The following is a 23,375-nucleotide window of genomic DNA, read 5'->3' as shown; positions in this document are numbered from 1 at the left end:
AGAAAAGATAGCAGCTATACTTTAAATTTCTTAATCACATTTAAGAAGAGTCCAAACAGTCCTATTATCTTTTACCCTTTCAGTTAAGGCATTTGGTAATGTTTGTGTATTTAATAAATTAAAAGCCTGGGACTTACAGTTAAACATGGAAGATTGAATACATGTGTTTGTCCCTGTTCCATTCTAAAACCTGCTAAAGTAATTTAAAACATGGAATTAAAAGCCTCATAAGCATAGGCATATTATTTAAAATACAGAGATTACTACGGGGACAGCTAAAAATGTTTAAATTGTCAAGTGGAGCAGAGATCAGGGGAACAGGGCATGTTTTTGTTTTGTTCTGTTTTTAAATGAGCCTTTTAGAACTATTTGAATTGTCAGAATTGGCGATACAGAAAATTACATTTCTCAACCAGTCTTTTTTCTTTTTTTTAATTTTTTTTGCTTTCTCTTTTTCAAAATTTATTGCCTCCTTTCATCTTCTGTCATCTCCTCTCCCATTGACATTGTCCTTTTGGGCTTATGAGGCCTTCTGGAGTGTGTAGCTCTTTAAAAGGAAAAGGTTATTTTAGCAGCTACTACTGTACAGGGCTTACTCTCTGCCTTGAGGCAGTTTGTGTGTGTTCCCCAGAGGCAGTGATTTATCATTTGGTTTGAGGATGGTGATCTGGTTTAGCGGCTCATAAACTTAAGATGGATGTCAGTCACCCTTATTTTTATTTTGAACTATTTAGCTTTTTGGAAAAACTTCATAGGCTTTATATATTATAATATTATTATTAAATGTTTTTCTCCTCTTAATTCTGCATCTGCATCTAAGAAAACTTGCCTTTCAAAGTATAAAGGAGATGCAGTTCTTAGCTAATGCTGGTGGGCTATCTAACTTAAAGACTAGAATAGTCTTCAAGTGTACATATTAGATTATTTAAATGCCCATTAGATGCTGCTGATTCAGAGAAAGAAACTGTTTCTATTCCCATCCCTGGTTCTTACAAAGGCAAAATTAATATATTTAATCTTCTACAGGATATTCAAATAGAAGCCTTGCTGATGAGAGCCTGTGAGCCCATAATTCAGAACTTTTGCCACGTAAGTGATGTCTGGAAAAAGAAGGGTTAGAAACAAAACCGAATACTAGGACTCTGGCCCCCAAGTGTGTTGGGTCATCTCTGCCTCCAGCTTATGTTACTCCTGAGTGGCCAACTTTGAGAAGTTGAAGATGTAAACAAAATCAAGAGGGCATGCCACCATCCTGGGAAACCTTACTTGGTTGTTCTTTGTTGGTGCCCAGATATGTGCCCAGCAGCAGTTGTTGAGATGCCCTTTGTAAGAAAAGAGAGAACAGAGAAGTCCCGTCAGCATGGCTGGGTTGTTTGCAGTACCTCAGCGTAGGATCTGTCAGTAGTAATAGTGGCTTTCCCTTCCAGCCCTCTTCTTGTACCTGGGTATTGAGCAAATTCTGTTACCTTTTTACTTTATTCACCTGGAGTGAAACACCCCAGGAACCACGAGAGCCTGACAACCAGGAAGCAAAGCCAGCTGCTGGTATCATGCAGAAAGGAGTGACGGCCGCGCACGCTGTATGCTCCTGCTGGAGCTCCATGCAGGGCAGCTGCTGTGCAGATTTTACTCCCCAGATGTTTATCCCTTGTAATTTCTCGGGCTTATTTTGACATAATTTATTACTACTTACCTTCTTTGCAAAAGCTCTAGAATCAGTCTTGTTTACATTTTTCATGGAATGGGGTACAAGATTCATGTATTAATTATTGCAAGTGAAATGTAAACGTACACTTCCTTTTCCAGGATGTGGCAGATAACCAGATAGACTCTGGGGACCTGATGGAGTGTCTGATACAGAACAAACACCAGAAGGACATGAACGAGAAGTGCGCCATTGGAGTCACCCACTTCCAGCTGGTCAGTAACACCTAGCAGAGCCTTCTTGTCTTGAGGACTTGGTTGGTTACTGAATCCCTTCCTCTTTTAGGACATAAGAGCACCTCCTATGAAAAACTGTTTTTTTCCCCAAATACATGTCCTGTTTTGATTTGTTCTCAATAAATGTGGTTTTAATCTGCTTTGACAAGCCAGACACTTTGTTAGGCTCCTGGAAATTCAGTGATAAATACATAGTTTGTACCCTTAGGGAGCATTTAGTCCATTGGGGATTGAGACAAGTAAACAGGCATCTCCTGCCCCACGGACATCTCTTGCTTTCATAAGGTATTTTAACCTTTCCTTTAACAGTGTCCGTGAGATGTGCTGTTTTGGGTCACTGTGCATTGCAGCAACCTAAATATGTATCAATACACTGGTTTCTAAGCCATGTTAAAAAAAATCATGCTACCCAGGTCTGGCATTTTAATAAGAAGGTTAAATAATACTCTTCTTTGTTACCACGTGTCTGAAGGAAGTGTTTGTGGTAAAGCAAGCATTTCTTTCCCAGGAGGACGAAGTCCAGGTATCTGCAAAATTTCCCTCTTCTGCCCTGGCTGGTGTGGCTCAGTGGATGGAGTGCCAGCCTGCGAACCAAAAGTTGCCGGTTCGATTCCCAGTCGGGGCACATGCCTGGGTTGTGGTCAACCAGGTCCCCGGTTTCTCTCTCTCTCTCCTTTCTCCCTTCTCTCTAAAAATAAATAAAATCTTTTTAAAAAATTTCCCTCATCTGAAGCAGATAGCTTTTAACGGATGGATTAAGTGCCTCTGGAGTGCAGACAGCGGGAAACAGTGGGGAACTAACAACCCCTCCTCTTGTCAACTCTGTTCTAGTAAGAGAAAAATACAAAGTATGTTTACAAGTAAATATGTAGTGTCAGGTGAGCCTGTGAAAAAGAACAAAGCAGCGTAAGGATGGAGGGTGAAGGAGACAAGGGACTTAAGAAGGAGGTATTTGAATAGAAATGCCAAGGAAGTGACAGAAAACCATGGAAAGATGTGGGAGAAGGGTCTGGTTGGCTGAGGGAACAGCATGTGTGTGATTAGAATGGCATAGCAGCAGGAGGAATGGGGAGGTTAGCAGTCCATAAAGTCTGAGAGGCAGGAGGGCAAGTTGTGCAGAGCCTGAAAAAGCTGGTTTTTGCAAACTCTTGTCCCCCAGCACTGCCGCTTAGAACTTGCCACAGAGCTGCTGATTTTCTTTTTCATCATTGTTTTTAGGTACAGATGAAGGACTTTCGGTTCTCTTACAAGTTTAAAATGGCCTGCAAGGAGGACGTGTTGAAACTTTGCCCCAACATAAAGAAGAAGTAGGTAGCTCTTAACTGGTTTGCTCTCCTCTAAAATGGCTCTTAGCTACTGAATGAAGATCCAAAATGTCAGGCCGCCTCCTGCTGCCTGCCAGCCCAGGAAGCCTCCTGCACACTCTTTGGAAGTGGGGCCAAGCACTTTATTGTCTGGACACCGTCTTTATAGCTGTTGAGAACCACAGCTGCTGGTGGTAGTTCCGATACGGGAAACCTGTAGGCTGAAGGAGCATTTCTGATTTTTCTAGTTCAAGCTATGTAACTGATGGAGCAGAGGCAGATCGTGTGCTTAGAGGAACAAGTCGCAGTGTGACTACAGGAGGCTAGCTGATTTCCCCCCAACATAATTCTGTTCTGTCGTCTCTTCAGGGAAGGGGCAGAGGCTTTTACTGAGTTAGAGATCTAGTGAAGAAACAAAAACTTTATTCACTTAAGAATTGCATCTTAAACCTGAGGAGAGTGATGAGCTTATACCTAAATTATTCCATGTCATTCTTTGCAAAGGCATGTTTCTAGAACAGATTTCCTCTCATATAAACCAAGTTCCCATTTTGCTCAGGTTTCTGTACTTTTCAGGAATCAGTTTGACAGGACATCAAAGTCACAGTCCAGAGCTAAGAGCAGCATTCCCCTCTGGTCACATGTTTTTAACAACACAAGTGTTGAACTGTCCTCGCACACACGTTCCCTCTCTGGCCTCCTTGCCAGTCAGGAACATACTCAGCATTTGGGCTGTGGCCTGACTTTTGTCCTGTGCACAGTCACATTGCTGCTTTTAGAGCTCTAAAAATACAGTAAGACTTAATAGGAAACTCATTCAAAAACATGGTAAAGGGGGTCGTGAGTTTTGGAAGGTGGTGTTGCCGCGGGCCCGGTCTGGCCCGGCTCTCGGTGGTCTGCCGTTGGGTGGCTCCAGCCAGTCTCAGACCTTCTCCCTTCTCTTGGCAGGGTGGACGTGGTGATCTGCCTGAGCACCACTGTGCGCAATGACACTCTACAGGAAGCCAAAGAACACAGGGTGTCCCTGAAGTGCCGCAAGCAGCTGCGGGTGGAGGAGCTGGAGATGGTAATGCCTCATACCACAGCCTCCGATCCAGAAAGCTGAGGGGCAGGGGGTAGGAAGTTGGGTGAAGGCCAGGGCTAACTGAAAGATTTTTGCCACCATTGTGATGGTTAAGACTTGGAGCCATGTGCTGAAATTTTACCATATGATAGCTTCTTGTTTTACTTTTTCTTTTGAACGACAAAATATTCTTTACCACGCCAAACTGGAAGTTCAGAGTAAAACAGGCTGTAAGCATGTGACACAGTCATTGCATCAGTAATGTCCTCAAGGATCAAAGGTCTCTCCCTTTCATTCTGCTCTCCTTGGACCAGCTTCATCATAAGGCCGGGTTCCCTCATGATGGCTCCCTGCAGCACCTGGGCCACCTGCTCCAAAATTCATCTCCTGCAGGGAAATAAGAACAAGAGAAACCTCCCCCAGCATGAACAAAGGATCCTTCCCTTCCATTCGATTATGTCAGTTTGAGGTCTGTGCCCCTTCCCTGGCCACTGTAGTCTCCAGGGGAGTGGCACGCACTGATGAGCTGACTGACTGCCGAGGCGGAGCGGAGTCAGCCACAGTGTGCACTGTAAGAGGAAAACTCTTGCTTGGCTTTTGAGGTTAAGCCCAAACCATGTTAAGGAAACAGCTAAAAATATTTAATTTATTTATATTGTGAGTCATATTTATTACACTTCAGTCGAAGCAAAACCTAGTAATGAACACCAAACATTATTATAATGTTGGTGCAAAAATAATGTCCGATTTCGAGGTCTATTTTAAAAATGAAAAAGCCCATGATTATGAAAATATTTATTCATTAACATAACATTTGCTTTCTAGAACATCATTCCATCTGTCAGCTAGCTTATAAATGCCATGCTTGTAAAATTATTTAGGTTTTAAAGCAAAATATGAATCCAACTCATTTTCAGTCTCTTCTCTTGATGTCAACCTAAGACCATCAAACTGGTTCTGTAGTCTCCGAAACAAGTGATAATCAGAAGGAGCAAGGTCAGGAGAATATGGAGGACGAAGCAATATTTCCCAACCAAGCTCTTTCAAGAAATTTTTGGTGAGTCGAGCTGTGTGAGGACGAGCATTATCGTGATGGAAGATGACACCCTTTCTGTTGACTAAAGAGGGTTGCTTTTAGTACAAAGCTGCTTTCAGACGATGAAGTTGTTCACAGTAAAGATTAGCAGTAATTGTTTGATTGTTGTCTAACAGTTCCTAATGGACAATTCCTTCCATATCCCACCGTACACTCAACATGATCTTCTTTGGATGAAGTCCTCCTCTTGGTTGTTGAACTCTTCTTCCTCCTCAACTGATCCATGATCGGCGGCATTTAATGTTATGTTAAAGGATCCACTTCTCAGCACCTGTAACAAGCCTACCTAAAGATAGTGCCTGAAGGTGTCACAAAAGCAATGATTCACAACAAGCAGCACGCTGTTGCAGATTCTCTGGAGACAGTTCTTGTGGGACCCATTTTCCAACTACTGAAACCTTTCCAGTCCTTTTCAGTTGGCATAGCACGGTTGTATGGGCTATGTTAAATTGTTCTGCAAGTTCCTAGAGGTAATGGTGGGGTTTTCTGTGACAACAGCTTCCACCACTTTGGAATCAAGTTTTTTTGGATGACCCTTTTTTGGCTCGTTTTTCAAACTGAAACCCCCACTTCGGAAATAGGAAAACCACCTCCTGCAACTTCTTTCAGTCACTGCATCGTCCCCCTAAGCACTCTGAAATAGACTTTGCTGCTGTACTTGCATTGGCACCTTTATGAAACTCATAGAGTAAAACATTTCTAATGTGGTCTTTAGATTGGACGAACATGGGTGCAAAAATTATTGAAGACGATTATGAACAATACTTCGATAATCTGAAAAATTAAGGTATAAATTAGTCACTGTGACATCAAAAAATTATGAGGCACAAATTTAATTAATACTATCTAAAACTTTCTTTTAAAAAAGTCAGACATTACTTTTGCACCAACCTGCTAGCGCAAAAGTTGCGTTATCAGGTTTGCACCTCTAGTGGGAGCGATTCTGTGATAACCGTTTAAGTGGAGCTGGCCTAAATGTCCTGCTTAATTGAGACTTTGAGTCCCTAGTTTTGAACCTAGTTCTTTCAGTAAAATAATAATAAAAGTAGAACCCTATGTTTATATAATGGTTTTAACTTTCTAACGTGGTTTCCACATCATATTATTTCATCTCAGAGCAGTTTTGTGAGGAGGTTAGGGTAGGTGGTAGCATTTTATTGCACAAAGAAAGCCCAGGCCACGTAGCTGATTAGTGGCAGAATAGAAACTAAATCCCCATTCTCCTGCCACCTTGCTGTGTAGAGTTGTGGTTACTAGACAAGATCCAATCAACAAATAAATATGTAGAGCATTTGACGTCTCCAGCTGAGAATGACCTCCCTTTACCATGCTGGTTCCCTGTCATGCAGACAGAGGACATTCGTCTGGAACCAGATCTGTATGAAGCTTGCAAGAGTGACATCAAGAACTACTGTTCAACTGTGCAATATGGCAATGCTCAGGTAACTCATTTCCTAACTGCGTAAGTAATGTGAAGGTGACATTTTAACTACTAATTCTTCTCTGGTGGGGTATGTTTCATCATTTCCTATCCAGCCTGATCATCCCCTCACAGGCTACATCAGACTTTTCCCAAAGTTTCTCTTTGTCTCCTGTCTGTTCTCTTTCCTTTTTTGGGTTACCTATTAATGACCCTTCAAATGCCTTCTCCTCTCCATAGCTTTCCCAACACTGCACCTCCATAGTGAATTGTTCCCTCACTGTGTTGCCATTACAGTTAACTAAAGTTCACATGAGTATCACCTAGGAAACTTCTAAAAATACATGGAACAGGGTCCTACACAGAATTGAATTTTCAGAAATGAAGTGCAAGCATTAAGATTTTTTTAAAAATGTTCTCCCAGTGACTCAGCTACCTCTTCTATTTCAGGGCATTGCCATGGAGCTTTCCTTTGAGATAATGGCTTCATTGTCTTCTTGTATCTACCTTGCTAATGCAGAGTCTTAGGTCAATCTGATTCTCATTTCTATGTAGTTAATCTGCCTGTGAGTTTTTTCTTTATCTTTATCTTTAATAATCTGTAATTTCACTGTGATGTAATTAGGTATGGTTTTTAAATTTCTTTATTCTGGTTGGCTTTTTCAGTCCCTGAATTCATGTCATTCTTCAGTTTTTATTCCCCAGATCTGTGATTGATTCTTCATGATCTGTTCTTGATTCTTACTTACTTTTTCTGACTTGTTCTGAGGATATAATATGTTTTAATTGCTCTGTTACCTTTTCCCTTAATTATTTGATGATTCTTGGGTGTGCCTTGAGGATTTCACAGAAGCCTCGTGACTTTATGCTACAGCCCTTGCTACTGCAGCTCTCCATCAGCTGCTTTTCTTTCTTGTTTACAGATAATAGAGGGAAGGAGAGGTTTTAGGATATAATTAATTCACTGTCATAAAATCCATCCTATGGTACTTTATGCTTTTATGTCATTTTTCTTACTGCAGTTGTTTGGTTATATAAGTTTTCCCTGTGAGGCGTAAGGATTAGGATTGGGTCTAATTTATACCTGCCATCTAATGCTTGATGCTCATGTAGTAAGTGGTGAGTTGAACTGAAACTCCTGGCTTGTGCCTATTGCCTAGTCAGGGTTATCGCTCCAGGGAAAGTCAGAGAGCCTCATGTGTGCTCCAGAAGGAATATTGTCAAGGAACAGCTCTAGAAGGCAAAAGAAATCAGCAACCCTGAGTGGGTTTCCTTCCCTTTAGAGTCCAGTGCAGCCTGCTCTTCACCTGTTATTTCTATACAGTCTGATTTACTATTACCTCTGAAGTTGTGACTCTGTATATCTCCTTGGTAAGGAAATACTGATTCCTATTACCAAGGAATTAGAAATGGAAGGTACTTGTATAGAAAAATGGGGGATGCACGAAGATGGGAATGCTTCAGTTAGAATAAATGGATTATCCCAGATACACTCCTTAACTTGACCATAATTCTTACGCTATAGATTATTGAATGTCTGAAAGAAAACAAGAAGCAACTAAGTACCCGTTGCCACCAAAAAGTTTTTAAGCTGCAGGAGACAGAGATGATGGACCCAGAACTAGATTATACACTCATGAGAGTCTGCAAGCAGATGATAAAGGTAAGCGGTTCAAAACCAAGCACCAAGTACAGGGTGAATAAAAACAACAACATAAACCTCTTTAACTATTAGAGCAAATTCATATAATCTTCCCATTTCACTTGTTCATGAAGCTAAGACATGGTTCTCCCTAGACTAGCAGCGTCAGCATCACCTGGGCATCTACAAATTGCTAGGTCCCACCCCAGATCTACTCAGTCAGCGACTCTAGGAGTAAAGCAGCCTGGTTTAACCAGCTCTCCGGGCAATTCTGGTGCGTGTTCAAGTTTGAGAACCCCTGAGCTAAGATAACGGACATCACTTTGACCTGAGCCACAAGTAAATAAAAGTCTAATGAATATATTCTTGGTTTGGGGAGGCAGTTTATGGTAGTATACTGAGAAAGCCACCATCAAATGTCCTGATCATTCATCCAGCCCAATCAGAAGGCTTTTTCCATGGTATGAGTTATTTTGCTTTATTTACTTCTCCAGTGAACATTCTCTATAGCAGGGCTGATTTGAGAACCTAGATATCAGTCCTAGATCTACCCATATATACGAGAGATTAAACTTAAGGTTCTAACCCATTATTTCAGCTTCCCTTTAAAATAAAATGTTACTTTTCACCTACCAAATAAATTCCAAAGAGAATTGTGAAAGTTAGAAGTCTCTTCAGCTGAGCCTGATATAAAAGAGTCCTCTGTAAAAGTGGGAATATCAGGCTCTGTTTCGTGGGAATTTCCTAAGATTTCAATTTTTTTTAATCCTTAGCTGAGGATACATTTTTTTATTGATTTCAGAGAGAGAGCAATGGAGAGAGAGAGAGAAAAAGAGAGAGAGAAACAAAAACATCTATAGGTTGCTTTCTGCACGCACCCTGACCAGGTATCAAACCCACAACCCTTTTGGTGTACGGGACGATGCTCCAACCAACTGGCCACCTGGCCAGGGCAGAACTTCCTAAGCTTTTGATGACTTTTATAAGAATCAGTCAGCAGTCAGTATCCCCATATTTGGATGGCAGTAGACTATAATTAGCAGGTAGAAATGGAATGTTTTATTAGTCCAAAATGGAGCTCTGACCCTAGCACTGTAATTAAGAGGTAAAACGGACGAGTCCTTTCCCCACTGCCCTGTTCGCATTGGTGGGTGGGTAATTCCTACGTCTCCCCTTGGAAGTAGGTAGATATTTGGTCACCTGGTACAATGTTATACAGTAGTCCCTCTCCATATCGTGGTTCACTTATCACGGCCTCATTGTATCACGGGATTTTTAAAAATACTATATTTAATTTATCGCGGATTTTTTGCTATATCATGGGATTTTGCGGTACTATATATGTATGTTGTTAAAGCTATGTAGGTTTAAGAGCGTAGAATATGTTTAAGAACATAAGTAGTGTTTATAAACGTGTGGAAAATGTTAATAAGTGTCTAGGGACGGTTTATAAGTGTGTGGGAAGGGTTTATAAAGCCTTAAAATATATATAAATACTAAAACAAATGTAAGCTTCCTACTTCGTGGATTTTCAACTATTGCAGGGGCGTCTAGAATGTAATACCCACAATAAGTGAGGGAATACTGTATTCATACATGATAATATTTAAGATCATGAGATTCCATGTAATGTAATAGCCATGAAGGCAGAAAATTCTATGCAAATTAGGAAAGAAGCAGTGAGGTGGGAGAAAGAAATTTGAGAGCTGCAGTAGAAAACAGGGAAGTTGAGGCTGAGTGCTTCTTCAGGCTTTGCCATTTCTCTTGTTCCAGGTGATACCGTCAGGCTGCTTCTGTCAAAAGCTTCTCAATAGATGTATGAGTGGGACAGATGGTGATAATTGCCATGTGTGGATAGCTGTTGTTATAAAACTTTGATTCTTTGCAGAGGTTCTGTCCAGAAGCAGATTCCAAAACCATGTTGCAGTGCTTAAAGCAAAATAAAAACAGCGAATTGATGGATCCCAAATGCAAACAGATGATAACGAAGCGCCAGATCACCCAGAACACAGGTAACATCTTGGCTTGGCTTTCCTGGTCCCACACTTAAGTGGGATTGAGTGGGCGTATCCATGCCTAATTTAGGTGCTTTGTTGTTTGTGAATTTTAAGGGAAAGCAGGATGTAAGAAAAATTACTTCTTCCTTGAACAGTATCCAGAAATACAGAATGAAAGCCATGGGAAAGAGGAGGCTAAAAAAATAGAAAATTGCCTTTGATGGGCATACAAAAGAAATCAAGGCTAGATTTCTTGAAAAGTCTGGAGATTTACTAAAACTTCATGCATGTAGCAGGCAAATACAAGATGTGTCCAGAAAGTATCCAGCCACGTAATATGAAAAATGGAGACATTTATTGAATATAGAAGACACAAAAAACATTGTACATAGGACAGTGGTACCTTAGTCTGCTTCAAACAAAGTAGGCACCTTGGGACCTCACATAGTTCTCCTAGCCATCTCTTCCACTGTTCAAAACACTCTGCAAAATCCTTTGTTGGAATTGCCATCAGCTGCCCCATCGTATTCTCCTGAATCTCATCCACAGTCTAAAATCTCTTCCCTTTCAAAGGTGATTTTAATTTTGGGGAAAGCCAGAAGTCATGGGGCACCAAGTCTGAGCTGTAGGGGAGCTGAGTCACCCGGGTGATTTGATGTTTCACAAAAAAACTCTGCACAAGACTTGTTGCACGAGCAGGCGCATTGTTGTGATGAAGCTGCCAATAACCAGTTGCCCATAGCTGCGGCCTTCTGAGTCATCCAAATAGTTTCCACAGAGGAATGTTCAAGCTTAACACAAAATCTGATGCAGAGTCATTGCTCTACTCGCTCAGTCATTTTGAATGTGACAGCCACACAGCACACATGCTCACTCAACAGCAGCTACCGCCCCCACTGACTAGTACAGTGAAGTTGTCATTGTTCATGCGTGTGCATTCCAGTCCATTCTCCTTGGCTGCCAGGTTACACAGATGTCTTGTAAACCATTCTCATTATATTAACAATGGCTGGACTTTTTCTGAACAGACCTCAAATATGGGTCATTGTTTTGGAAAAGAGAAATTTCCTCTCTGAGTTGCAAGGCTTTGTAACTTAATGGGCAAGGTGAGTTGAATATTCTGTTCTCAATATTTTCAAAAATAACTGGTATATTGATATCCTGATTTTTGTGAGGACTGCTTAGAATGTCAGTCTAAGACCCTGCACAACTGCTGCAGAGTAGGAGGATTCCTGATTTATATTTCTGACAAAAAACAATATAGTGAAAGCTCAGTAAACATTTATTGAATAAACAAATCAGTGGTTTATTTGTCGTCATTGATATCATATGCCCCATTTTGGAAAGTAGATCTCTAAAAATTTGTGAATCCAGTTAGAATATTTTATTCTTTCCATTTTCTGCTCTAGATTACCGTTTAAACCCTGTGTTAAGGAAAGCCTGTAAAGCTGACATTCCTAAATTCTGTCATGGTATCCTGACTAAGGCCAAGGAAGATTCGGAGCTAGAAGGCCAAGTCATCTCTTGCCTCAAGCTGAGATATGCTGACCAGGTAAATTGGCCTGGGCACTCCACAGAGGCGTATTTATGGGGTCGCCTCTATTCCTGGCAGTGGCTCTCTTTGGAAGACCTTAGTTTGGTCCTACTTTCCCAAGACCTTTTTTATACCTTCCCCAAGTCAGGGGTCAAATAAAAAGCCGAAATTGTCTAATAGGCTGACATATTCTACCTTTGTGACATGTAGCGCCTCTCTTCAGACTGCGAAGACCAGATCCGAATTATTATCCAGGAGTCTGCTCTAGATTACCGACTCGATCCTCAGCTCCAGCTGCACTGCTCAGATGAGGTAGGATTTGGGATGAAACTGGCTGTAAACAGAGCCAGTCAGAGAAGCTTTCATTGGCGAAAAGTTCTTTACTCTCTTTCCCTGATTCTGACTCCAGGGTTAGTTAAAGGCCTGTCTTCCAAGATCTCCCTTGGCTGAAGCTCCTGGTTCTCTGTCACACTGAGTTAGACGTGGCACTAGTCCTGTCACTCTGTATTTCTCTATTAAACAAGAGCACGCTGTTATTATTTCTATTGACGTAGTGTGTTCTTCACTTCTCCTTATTCTGGTGGTCAACCCAGAACACCCTAGGACCTGTCAGAAAGATATAATAGAAGTGCTCCTGTAATAGCGCTAAGAAGCTTCTGTTCTAGGAAATCATTTGACCTCCTAGACTAGAAAAGGCCATGTGGAAAACCTTGTTCAACATGTGAATTTTAGGGGATAAAGGCTAAAAATACTTAAAAACTTACTAAAAGCTGTCCAAAGAAGATTACGTTTTTAATCTATGCTGCAAGCTGTTTCAGGATCCGTGTGTGTGTGTGTGTGTGTGTGTGTGTGTTTCCAAGTTGTGCATCTGGGTTGATCCTGACCCTCTGTAAATGTCAGGCATTTACTTTTAGTAGTTTATTTGGCTCTATAACCTTCCTTCTATGGAATCAGGGAGTAGTCCTTGATTCCAGTCCTTGACGAGTCCTGGGACAGTCTGTCTTAAGGCTCAGGGCTGACAGCATAAAGGTGTGTGTACTGACAGTGTTTGACTCTGTGCCATTCCTTGTGGAGGAAAACAGAGCTTGGTGTCTCATTCTAGAGTCGGGAGGGGAGTAAAATTCACCAGGAATCTGAGAAGAGCCCTGGCAGGTGTGTAAGAGGATCACAGAATACCCATTTCAGAAACTACGGTTTCTGGTGAGAACAGATGGCCTTGTTTCTTATGTGTCCCAAATAGATCTCCAGTCTGTGTGCAGAGGAAGCAGCAGCCCAGGAGCAGACAGGTCAAGTAGAGGAGTGCCTCAAAGTTAACCTGCTCAAAATCAAAACAGAAATGTGCAAAAAGGTAACCACCATTAATTACCATTTCCCCCACTTGCTTTTCTCTCCTCTTTCTCTTTTCCTTTTAATGCTATCGACCATACTTTTTAGTCGTGAAATCTAAGCCTTCCTTCCTAGAATGCTGTGCTGTTCCTCTTACCAAACTTCAGTTTGGTTCTTGACCATTAATGGCCTATAACTTAAATATTCTTTCACATGTACTGATTGTCTGTGACTATGTCTCATTTCCATGACTAGACCATTGTCTAAAGACCCTCTCAGTGAAGTACCAAAGCAGAATGTCAGTTGCGTATACCAGTGAGTGTATTGCATTCGTAACAGTCAGTGAAGCTAAAAACTTAGTATTTCAGAAACATCACATGAAAACAAATTTATCAAAATGTGACTGCTAAGCATATATTATCTTGCAATTTTGAAAATGAAGTCATATATTTGATCTTTTTAAAAAAAATCTCTACCTTTTTTTTTTGAAAAGTATTTCAGTGATGTCCTTGTTCAGTCAAGTGAATATTGTGTGCAAATATTTTTTAAAATATTTTATTTATTTATTTATTTTTAGAGAGAGGGGAAGGGAGAGAGAAAAAGAGGGAAAGAGAGAGAGGGAGAGAAACATCAATGTGTGGTTACCTTCGTGCGCCCCCAACTGGGGACCTGGCTCTCAACCCAGGGTTGTGTCCTGACTGGGAATCGAACCAGCAACCCTTTGGTTCGTAGGCCTGCACTCAGTCCAGAACCACACCAGCCAGGCTGTGTGCAAATATTTTCATGTGCTAGATATGTTTCCAATTTCTCCTGGTCTGAGTTCACTAAAAGCTAAATCTAACTATTTTCTTCTGTCATCAAATGGTCTCATATAACTTTTAGGACGATAACTGAATTTTATTTTTTGCCGGGTGGAGGCGATTGTTCTTATATTTGTTGTTTTACAGGGACTATAGTCTTTCTATTGATAGCAGACTAATTTTTATTTAAGAAATAGTTTTTAGCCTGCCTTCATCTCCTGTTATTTAATCAAGTATACTTAAAGAATCTGCAGAGTTGATTTCAGTTCTATTATGTTTATATGTCTCTTGTTCAGAACTTCTTTAACTCAAGAATTACTCTTGCAGTAACATTATACTCCTGTCAATTTCTTTTTTTTTTTTCCTTTTGAGGATAATGGAGGTAAAGTGAAACATTTTGCAGACATTTACCTTTGGGAATATTCAAAGAGCATATTACTGTGATTTTCAGATTTCACATTTTCTGACTTCTTAATGTAACTAACTGTATTACCCCAATATGAATACTAACATTTAGTATTTAGTAGTAAGGCTAACCAGAATGTCAAAAACCCAAATCTGATCTTAAGATCTCCTGCTTTGCTTAGCAAACCGCTTTGCATTCACTAGGTCCCCAAGTGTATTTATTGAATTAAATTTGATGTTAAAAATCTGCATTCTTTGCTCGCTGGTTCGATCCCCAGTCAGGGCACATTACAAGGTTGCACATCAGGTCCCCAGTTGGGGGCGCGAGTGAGAGGCAACCATACAGTGATGTTTCTCTCCCTCTCTTTCTCCTTTCCCCCTCTCTAAAAATAAAATAAACGCAAAAAAGTAATAATAATGCTACTGTGAACAATGATGTACAAAAAAAAATCTGCATTCTGTGCGTCGTCACCACATTGCCACCTGTCTCAGAGTAGGCTGTGCTGTTCATCCTCAGCCTTCCTTCCTTGACTTTGTGTGTGAACCTAAAGTATTTGCAGAGAATGCATCTGATGCATTTTCTCTATAAAAGCTCTCTCTGCAACGCTCTTCCCTTCCTAGGAGGTGTTAAACATGCTGAAGGAAAGCAAAGCAGACATCTTTGTGGATCCAGTTCTTCATACAGCGTGCGCCCTGGACATTAAACACCACTGTGCAGCCATCACCCCGGGCCGAGGGCGTCGTAAGTTGTTGTGTTCGCTCTGAACCTGTCGGAACTATCTTGGGAGGAGCAGAGACTCCCCCGACACATCAGTTGCAGCTACCCTGTTCTGTAGCTGCAGCCCAGGCACAGATAGCGTCCTCTGGGAGCCCGGTTGATGCTGGGATTGGGCCTTTGTGGCAAAACGAACTTTGAAATAATCCTGCAATTTGAACTGATCTAGTTATGGAAATTGAGTTGTCAGGGAATCATGAGTTAAGCCATCATCATGAACCTCTTTCTCATCTTGTCCAATCTAGAACAGCTTCATCAGCTCTCCCAGGGGCCACATTGGGCTCAATACACGGGTTCCATGTGAGGTAGAAGCTGGGCAGGTGTAAAGTTACTTCTGTGCCGTGTGTGCCCAGTAAAGAATGAGAGAGAGTTTAGGAGAGACTGGACGGTCTGCCTTGGAAGTGAAGTATCAGTGTGCTCCATTTTAGGTCATGGGTCAGCTTTCCCAGAACGGATGTGACTTTGCTCATCCAATGGGCGCGAAGTCTGTGGTGGTTAGGTACCCTTCTCCCAGCCGTGTTGAAATCTCTCTGTTCTGTGTGGTTTCAGACTTTTCTCATTCCTTTCCTTACACAGAAATGTCCTGCCTCATGGAGGCCCTGGAGGATAAGCGGGTGAGGTTACAACCCGAGTGCAAAAAACGCCTCAATGACCGTATTGAAATGTGGAGTTACGCAGCAAAGGTAAGGACCAAGGGACTCCTGAAGTGGCCGACTCTTCTACCAGTTTCCCCATCTCTTCAAGATGCTCCACTGGTTTCCTTGTCCTTACTGTGAGGCTGGCAGCAAGTGTAGTTGAGAAATCTGTCTGTTTGTTTAAGCCCCCCTGGCTGTCTGTGAGCCTGGAACCACCACCTTGCTTTGCATTGGGCTGGATCTGCAAGGCTTCACCAGGGCCACTATTTCCTGCCCTCATTTGCTCGTTTAGTCCGCCATGAAAAAGTGGGTCACTCAAGGAAGGATGCAAAGAGACACTAGACATCATGCCCATGGAAGAGGAAAGAAATCCAGCCACTCCTGTTGTACAGCTTGTTCTCCTAATTTTACAGTCTGTGGAGAAGATGTATGTGAGAATGGCCCTCAGCGGGCCTGGGGCGTGGAGAGTGACAGGATAAAGAGACATCAGGACACTAGGGAAAGTGTGTGGTACCCGGGCGGACTGGGGCTGGGGAGATTTTTTCCTGCAAAATTTCAGCCTCATTGAGAAGAATGGTAACAGTTCTTCTCATGTATACAGTGCTTTGTGGTTTACAAATCACTGATGCATATATTACCTCATTTACACCTTGAAACCCTACAAGGTAAGTGAAATGATTACTTTCATACCTTATGGGGAGGAAACTATGAATTCAGAAATTATGACTTGCCCAAGGTGAAAACGTCAGGTTTCTAGATCTAAGCTCTTTGTATCTCCCTGCGCTGGGATAGATACATTCCTTGGATCAAGAGAGTGAACACAAGGACTCCTTCTCGACAAGGTCCTCCTGTCACCATATTTTTTTTTAGAGGTAGAGGAGGAGAGGGAGACAAAAGGGAGAGAAACATTGTTGCATGACAGATCAGTTGCCTCTCACAGGCCCCCAACCAGGAACCTGGTCTGCAACTCAGGCATGTGTCCTGGCTGGGAATCGAACCAGTGAGTTTTCAGTTCACAGGCCGGTGCTCAATCCATTGAGCCACACCAGCCAGGGCTGTCACCATATTCTTAAAGGTCAAGGGTAACAGGCAAGTGGGAAAGACCACACACAGAAAGTCTTCATACTTAGACATATGAGACCATAGCTGTCCATATTGCAAGTGCACCCTTCACCCTTTGTCCCAAGAGAACAAAGTCAGCTTTGAAGTCCTTGGTTAGTTGAAACAGCAGAGACATGAAATTAATCTCTTTCCTCATTGGTTTCCACTTTTGAGCTGTCAAGCATTGCTTCAGGGTAACGCTATTGCTTGTCTTGTGTTGATAAATGTTGGTGCTGAAGTTGCATTGATCTGAAGCTTCCTGATCTAGTTTGAGGTGATCATAGAAGCAGCCCAGGACCCAGGCTAATGTGAGGCTGAAAGGAACAGGTTCATGTGCACCCGGGGTACCTTTCATTTCTGATTCTGCCATAGCAGGCTGCCATAGAGGGGCGATTGAGATAGCAGTAATGAAAACTGAGGATGAAAACTGGTCACCTTGTAAATGTCCATGGTGGGGGGAGTGGCGGAGTATATTCAGTCCCTATGCGTCGTTTGCACATTATTTTTGATGTGGGGGAATTTTATGGATATAACAATGAGTGAAAACAAGTCAAGATACTGAGTTAGCATATGACACAATTTCAATTATTTTTTACAAACACGATGAAGAAAATCAGAATACTTAAGAACCTGTGACCTTTTGCAAGCCACTAAACCACCTCCCATTCCTTGGGCCTCTGGGTCTTCATCTGTAATATGGTGGGAATGAAATCTACTTAGGAGAATTGGTGTGTGGACTGAATGATTGAAAACATGCTGAGCCCTTTGCCCGGGCCTGGCTCCTAGTCCAGTCCTCGGTGTGAGGGCTGTTATTTTGTTGTTGGTAGTGATTGCTGTGGTGAGACTTACCCTGTGTGGATTTGTCTGTATTTTCTAATCTTTTTTTTCTTTTTAATTTTCCTAACAGTCCCTTTTTTTAATTGAATTTATTGGGGTGGCATTGGTTAACAAAACCATACAGGTTTCAAGTGTACAGCTCAATAAAACATCGGCACACTGCATCAGTCAAGTCTCTTTCCATCCCCATTTATCCCCCCTTTGCCCTCTTCCATGTAAATTTAGGAATTGAGGTAGAGCAAATTAGAGCTAGCACTGTCCCCATCTCGGTCCTCTCTCAAAGGGTGATGCTGTTACACATCATTCCAGGTGGCCCCAGCGGATGGCTTCTCTGACCTCGCCATGCAAGTGATGACATCCCCGTCAAAGAACTACATTCTCTCTGTGATCAGTGGGAGCATCTGTATATTGTTCCTGATTGGCCTGATGTGTGGACGTATCACCAAACGAGTGACACGAGAGCTCAAGGACAGGTAGAGCCACCTTGACCACCAAAGGAACTACCTGTCCAGTGCCCAGTTTGTACAGCCTCCTGTATAGCGTACCCACTCACCTCGCCTTCTCAGAGGTGCCTCCGACACCCATGTTAGAGCAGCAGCAGGTACCCACTGCGTTGTCCCATCTCAGACTTCGCCCGTCTCTTGGTGTCCCTCTCCTTTCGACCATTTGTGCAGCATTGGCAGCCGGCCGCTTTCATTATCACCTTTGTTGGCAAACTTGGGTTTACCTGCTTGTAGACAAGTTTCTCATACCAATGGAACTACTGGTACTCCCAGAACCAACTCACCTGACCTGCAACTCAAATGATTTAAAAAAAAAAAAAAAAGAAAGAAATTTTTAAAGAAAGAAAAGATGTATATAGTAACACATCTCCTCCAGGCTTGACTTGGGCAGTGGGGTTATTTCTTCAGTGTGACTGTGTAAAATGAAGACAGGACGTTAGCTGGGAAACACCACCCAGTGTGCTCTAACTGGGATGTCTTACTCATTTCTCAAAAGCACCTTGGGGCCATGTCAGGGCCATGGACTTCACCGAATGGTGGGGAACCACTAACCAGCCTGCTTTGGGTCCTGTTTTCTTCTGCTGAAACAGCTATGCCTTCCAGTTTCCACCCTAATAGAGCCACTGCTGGTCAAGATACCCAAGGCCATGGCTATTTCTGTGATCTCCTCACCTCAGTGAAGTAAAGCCTGAGTCTCCACAGGCCACAGGCAGACGGACTGGGGAGAGGATCAGAAATCTGTGATGCTGAACTTGCGCTGAGAGGCTGGACCCTGAGACCCCAGGCAGCGGAATTCCAGCGATCTCCCTCTTCCAGGCTAGTGCAGGACTCCGTTACGCTGGCATTGACCCTGCTGGGGTAGCAGTTTCTCCGGAAGTCCTGCCAGGAAGCAGTGAGTGTCGGGGAGAGACTCAGGGTAGGAAGGAGGAGCAAGGGATTGATTCTCTTTTTTTTTATTTTTTAGGCAACATGGAAGTCAGAGATAATGGCTTCTAAAGATTTTTAGCATGGTCTCGGGGTGTGCCTGGCAGTGCAACCTGACCTTTCTGCAGACTCAAGGCCACCTTCCCAGACAGGCTCCTTTCTGCTTCTACATGGAGAGGGTGTGGAAAGTTATTACATTCAAAGATGGAGGCTTTCTCCATTTTTTTTTTCTTCTTTCTGTTCGTTTGCTGCATACACCCACTGCAGTAGGCATTGGCTAAATGTTGTACTTTGGTGATTCATCAGTCTTTTCAGAGTCTGAGCTTAATGGAAGCAATATTCCTGGCCGCCCTCCCTCACTCCTCCAGTGTGGAGATGACAGCTTTGGAGGGGACAGAGGGAGAAGTGCAGGCCTCGCAGTTCTACCTGGCACACCTTGGCTTGAGTTTGGGGCATGGAGTCACAGTAGCTGCACAAGAGGGCGGCATGTACAGTGGGAGATATATTTATATAATATATATTTTATTAACCTGTTAGACGTCCACAAAGTATTATGAATCATGTGCCTAAAACTGTCTACACAGACCATGGCGCCCTTCCTCCCCTGCCCTCCCTTGCCCCTGTCCATGTGTGCCACGGACCTACGCAACTTGTCTTCCCGGGAACGCGTTCAATACAAAGTGGGACAGTTTGTGGATCAGCTGATCCAAATTAATCCTTGTCTAACCTGACTGATGTATGTTTGATACTGTGGTTTTCTTCTTTTTCTTTCATTTCTCCTTGCTACCCTTCCTGGAGGCAGTGGGTTCCCAAGGCCAGCTCTGTATTCCCCCCTGCCTAGGGTGATACAAGTCACTGAGGGCAGCTGCTCAGCTGCTTGGTCCCCTCAGTCCTGCTCTTAGAGTCTTCCTGATTCTCAGCAACTGTTGTGAGATTCTTCAGTCTCCTAAAACTTGAAACTCTCAAAGTCTGAGTAACACCCCCTATTACCACCTCTTTTGGACTGAATTGAGCTGGTCCCAACAGTTTGCCCCCAGGGATTCCCCCCTTGGGATGAGAAGCAGGGATGTCCTCTAAATGCAGGCCCCTACTGAGTGTCTGAGGTGGTTTACAGGACAGGATTAATGTTCACCATATAGAGGGTCGGGTACCATTGCGTCTCTGCAGTCTCCCTCCCAATACACGTTTAATGGGTCTCGATATCTGTTCTTTCTGAACTGAGGCCATCCTCATTCATTGTCTGCAGCAGATCTGGAAGTTTGAAAAGGAGTTTAATTTTTGAAACATTTGTCATCTTTAGAAATGGTCGGAAGAGAAGGGATAACTCTGCTTGTATCTTCAATTCGATGCAAGAAAGCATTTCCCCACCCTTTTTGGAATAGTTTTATATGACTGGTTCTTGAGACTCCAGGTGGTGTCTACGGCCGGCAACATCTGAACCTGCAGCCCCTGTATCTGTTCTGTTCTGCATTTGGTATAACAAACAGGTTCTAGGACACCTCTGCTTGTCATCAGCTTCATGATTCAGTCGTGAGTAAATAAGCTAGTCAAGAACTAGTCAAGAAGAAACCATGGCCCTAGTGGAGGAGACCATGGCGTTTACCTTCTGTTGTCTAGCCCATGAACAATAACATAAGTAATAGGTGGGTTTTATTCTTTGCCAGGGCCAAGGCTTCTGGCAGTTGCTAAAAATTACAATAGCCAGGTAACTGCCCTGGCCTTATTAGCTCACTCCAGTGTCTCAGGGACTCACACTTAGTGCGCTCCACGACATTCCGGAGACACCAGGAGGTCAGTCTCCTGAGCCAGGGCACTGCGTACAGGAAACCAGAAATCTGGGCAAGATGTCAGGAACAAGACTAACTGCTTCCAGTGCTGGTGTGTCTCCGGCTCTGGGAGCGAGACTTCACTCTGGTGCGTCCCTGGCCCTCCTCTGCTGTTGCTGCTGTCCCAAGAGAAGCCTGTTAGCAAGATGCACCGAGACAGAAGCCCTAGCCAAGACTCAGGTTCTCTGCATTTCCTGGAGGCCTTCTTCCAACACTCCCAGTCCCAATTCTGTGGATCTAGTTGGCTCCTTCTGAGCCTGTGCATCCTTAGAAGCTAGGGGAGTCCTAGTAGTTAGTGAGCAGGTGTTGACTTGAATTCATTGCAGGCCTTCAGCAATCTCACATACTGCACTTACTCTTATGGGGGACGGAGAGCAGCTCTGCTGGTGGAGAGAGAGGGAGGTTCTGCTTTCCTAGAAGATGTGACAGAAAACTACTTAGGAAATTTCATCTCTTCCCATTTCCTGAGGTCACATAATAGAAGAATCCAGCGGTTAAGAGGTCTGTGGTGTCCATTTACATTTTCTCAGACAAAGCGGAAAGGAAGTTGTATGCTGACTTCCTCTACCTTCCCAAGAGAGAAGTCACTCTCTTCTGAGATTATTGCCCAACCTCCCCACCCCCAGGTTGTGGTACTACTTGTGGCTCAAAGATCCCTTCTATGGTGATGCGTCAGGGAAGGGCACATTGCTACATGGGGCCTCCTTTCTTAGCTGACCAAGTTTCTCTGAGAAAGGGCCTTCACTTCTCATTTCTTCCCCTCCTTCACCAAAAAAAACCCCCAGAACATTCTTTACATAGAACTCATGCTAAGTAAGCAGATATGGGGAAGGAAGCTAGAATAGGGACCTTTGGAAGCCAGCCAGCCCAGCCTGGCACATTCAACCTAATTTTGTCATAGAACAAAAAGAAGAATGGCTTTTGAATTACATGCATTTTAGTATGTTTACTTGTCTTTCAGATTCTTGTAAATTGGGAAAACCTCAAAGATCAAATTTGAAAACCTCAAAGATCCCTTTTATTTCTCATCATTTGGTCAGCACCAAAGTAGTTTTATAAAACGCAGCACCCGGTGCCCTGAGTTTCTCCTGGGCCTTTAGGGCACTCCTCACCTCCCCACTTCTCTCTCTCTCTCTCTCTCTCTCTCTCTCTCTCTCTCTCTCTCTCTCTCTCTCTCTCTCTCTCTCTCAGTTGTCTTTGGTTGGCCACCTCTGACTGCACTGCTCTTGGCTCTCCTCCTCTCCACTAGGGGAATCAAGAATCACAATAGGGCAATCCGGTTTGAAGCCAGTCCCCTTTCCTGCCCAGACCTCAGACTGCAGAGAACTCATTAGCAAGCTCAGACTGACTCTTCAGAGTGACAGGCTCCCCCAACCCATTTAGTGAGGTCACTGTGGAGACCCAGGACTGTTGGTATCTGGAGCACAAAGGGGATGGTGTGCTAGGGCTGGTGGTGACAGGACCCTAGTGATGGTTTCCTCTTCTTCCCCTTTCCCAAGATTCACCGCCACACACAGGTAGGAATACTAGGATACGTGCAGTGGAGAAATCTCCCTGGGCAAGGAGAAAATTCAGATAGTGCCTCTATATTCTGTTTTTGCCTCCCACCCTCCCCAACATAGAACTGGCCCAGAGCCCAGCAAGCCCTATGCCAGACATGCCAGGGTGGTTTGAACAGGTCCCCCCGGTCAGACTGCTGTGCACTGGAGGGAGCGGCTTCTCCCAGCACAGTGTTCCCAGGTCAGCCCCAGCAGGAAAACAGTCTGTGCAGCAGATGCTCTGTGAGATCTTAGGCCTTCAACATTTTTTTAAGAAAGAAAAAAAAGTAAAATTAAGCCTCTTTTGTAAATGATTTTCCTTTCTGTGTATAAAACCCAGCAGTTCCTTGTTTTTACATGTTCATGCTGTGTAATTTTGAGATGTTTCTGAGATTCTGAACATAATGTGCATTTTTTTTTCTGTACAGATGAAATGGGAAAATTTAATAAAGAGTTTGCAGGTTTTTACTTGTTAAATCTTCTCTGTGGTGACTAGGAGACTCTCCAACCACCTGCTCTCCTGGTAGACATCTACAGAGCTGCGAGCAATGATTGTGAACTTGTCGCTGATGCTCACAAAACTTGCTGTCAGGTTTTCAGTGTTCTTGGTTAAGTCGAGCAGAGTAGGACCATAGGACTTCGAGGGGAAAGATGGAGGTCAGATCTGCGTTTTTCTGACTCTCGGGCTGATATGTCCAGAATTATTCA

At 43.2% G+C, this 23,375-nt stretch overlaps 1 protein-coding gene across 1 annotated transcript in view; it reads left to right on the top strand.

Moving 5' to 3' along the window:
• GLG1 (golgi glycoprotein 1) overlaps positions 1 to 22,267 on the top strand; it is a 121,313-nt gene extending 99,046 nt beyond the window's left edge. The window contains exons 14-27 of the mRNA XM_090261238.1: positions 1,027 to 1,089; positions 1,807 to 1,920; positions 3,160 to 3,248; positions 4,194 to 4,311; positions 6,754 to 6,846; positions 8,350 to 8,487; positions 10,355 to 10,478; positions 11,873 to 12,015; positions 12,208 to 12,309; positions 13,238 to 13,345; positions 15,150 to 15,270; positions 15,880 to 15,986; positions 18,186 to 18,349; positions 21,456 to 22,267. Of these exons, the coding sequence (XP_090117364.1) occupies positions 1,027 to 1,089; positions 1,807 to 1,920; positions 3,160 to 3,248; positions 4,194 to 4,311; positions 6,754 to 6,846; positions 8,350 to 8,487; positions 10,355 to 10,478; positions 11,873 to 12,015; positions 12,208 to 12,309; positions 13,238 to 13,345; positions 15,150 to 15,270; positions 15,880 to 15,986; positions 18,186 to 18,349; positions 21,456 to 21,546 (1,575 nt within the window). The 3' untranslated portion in view covers positions 21,547 to 22,267. The remainder of the gene's footprint in view (positions 1 to 1,026; positions 1,090 to 1,806; positions 1,921 to 3,159; positions 3,249 to 4,193; positions 4,312 to 6,753; positions 6,847 to 8,349; positions 8,488 to 10,354; positions 10,479 to 11,872; positions 12,016 to 12,207; positions 12,310 to 13,237; positions 13,346 to 15,149; positions 15,271 to 15,879; positions 15,987 to 18,185; positions 18,350 to 21,455) is intronic.
• Positions 22,268 to 23,375: the final 1,108 nt, after the last annotated feature.

The sequence above is a fragment of the Furipterus horrens genome, unplaced genomic scaffold, assembly GCF_987537825.1.
Source record: "Furipterus horrens unplaced genomic scaffold, mFurHor1.1.pri manual_scaffold_13, whole genome shotgun sequence".
Lineage (NCBI taxonomy): Eukaryota > Metazoa > Chordata > Mammalia > Chiroptera > Furipteridae > Furipterus > Furipterus horrens.
Note: the sequence above shows the minus strand (reverse complement) of the source record. Positions and strands in the feature narration are given on the sequence as shown.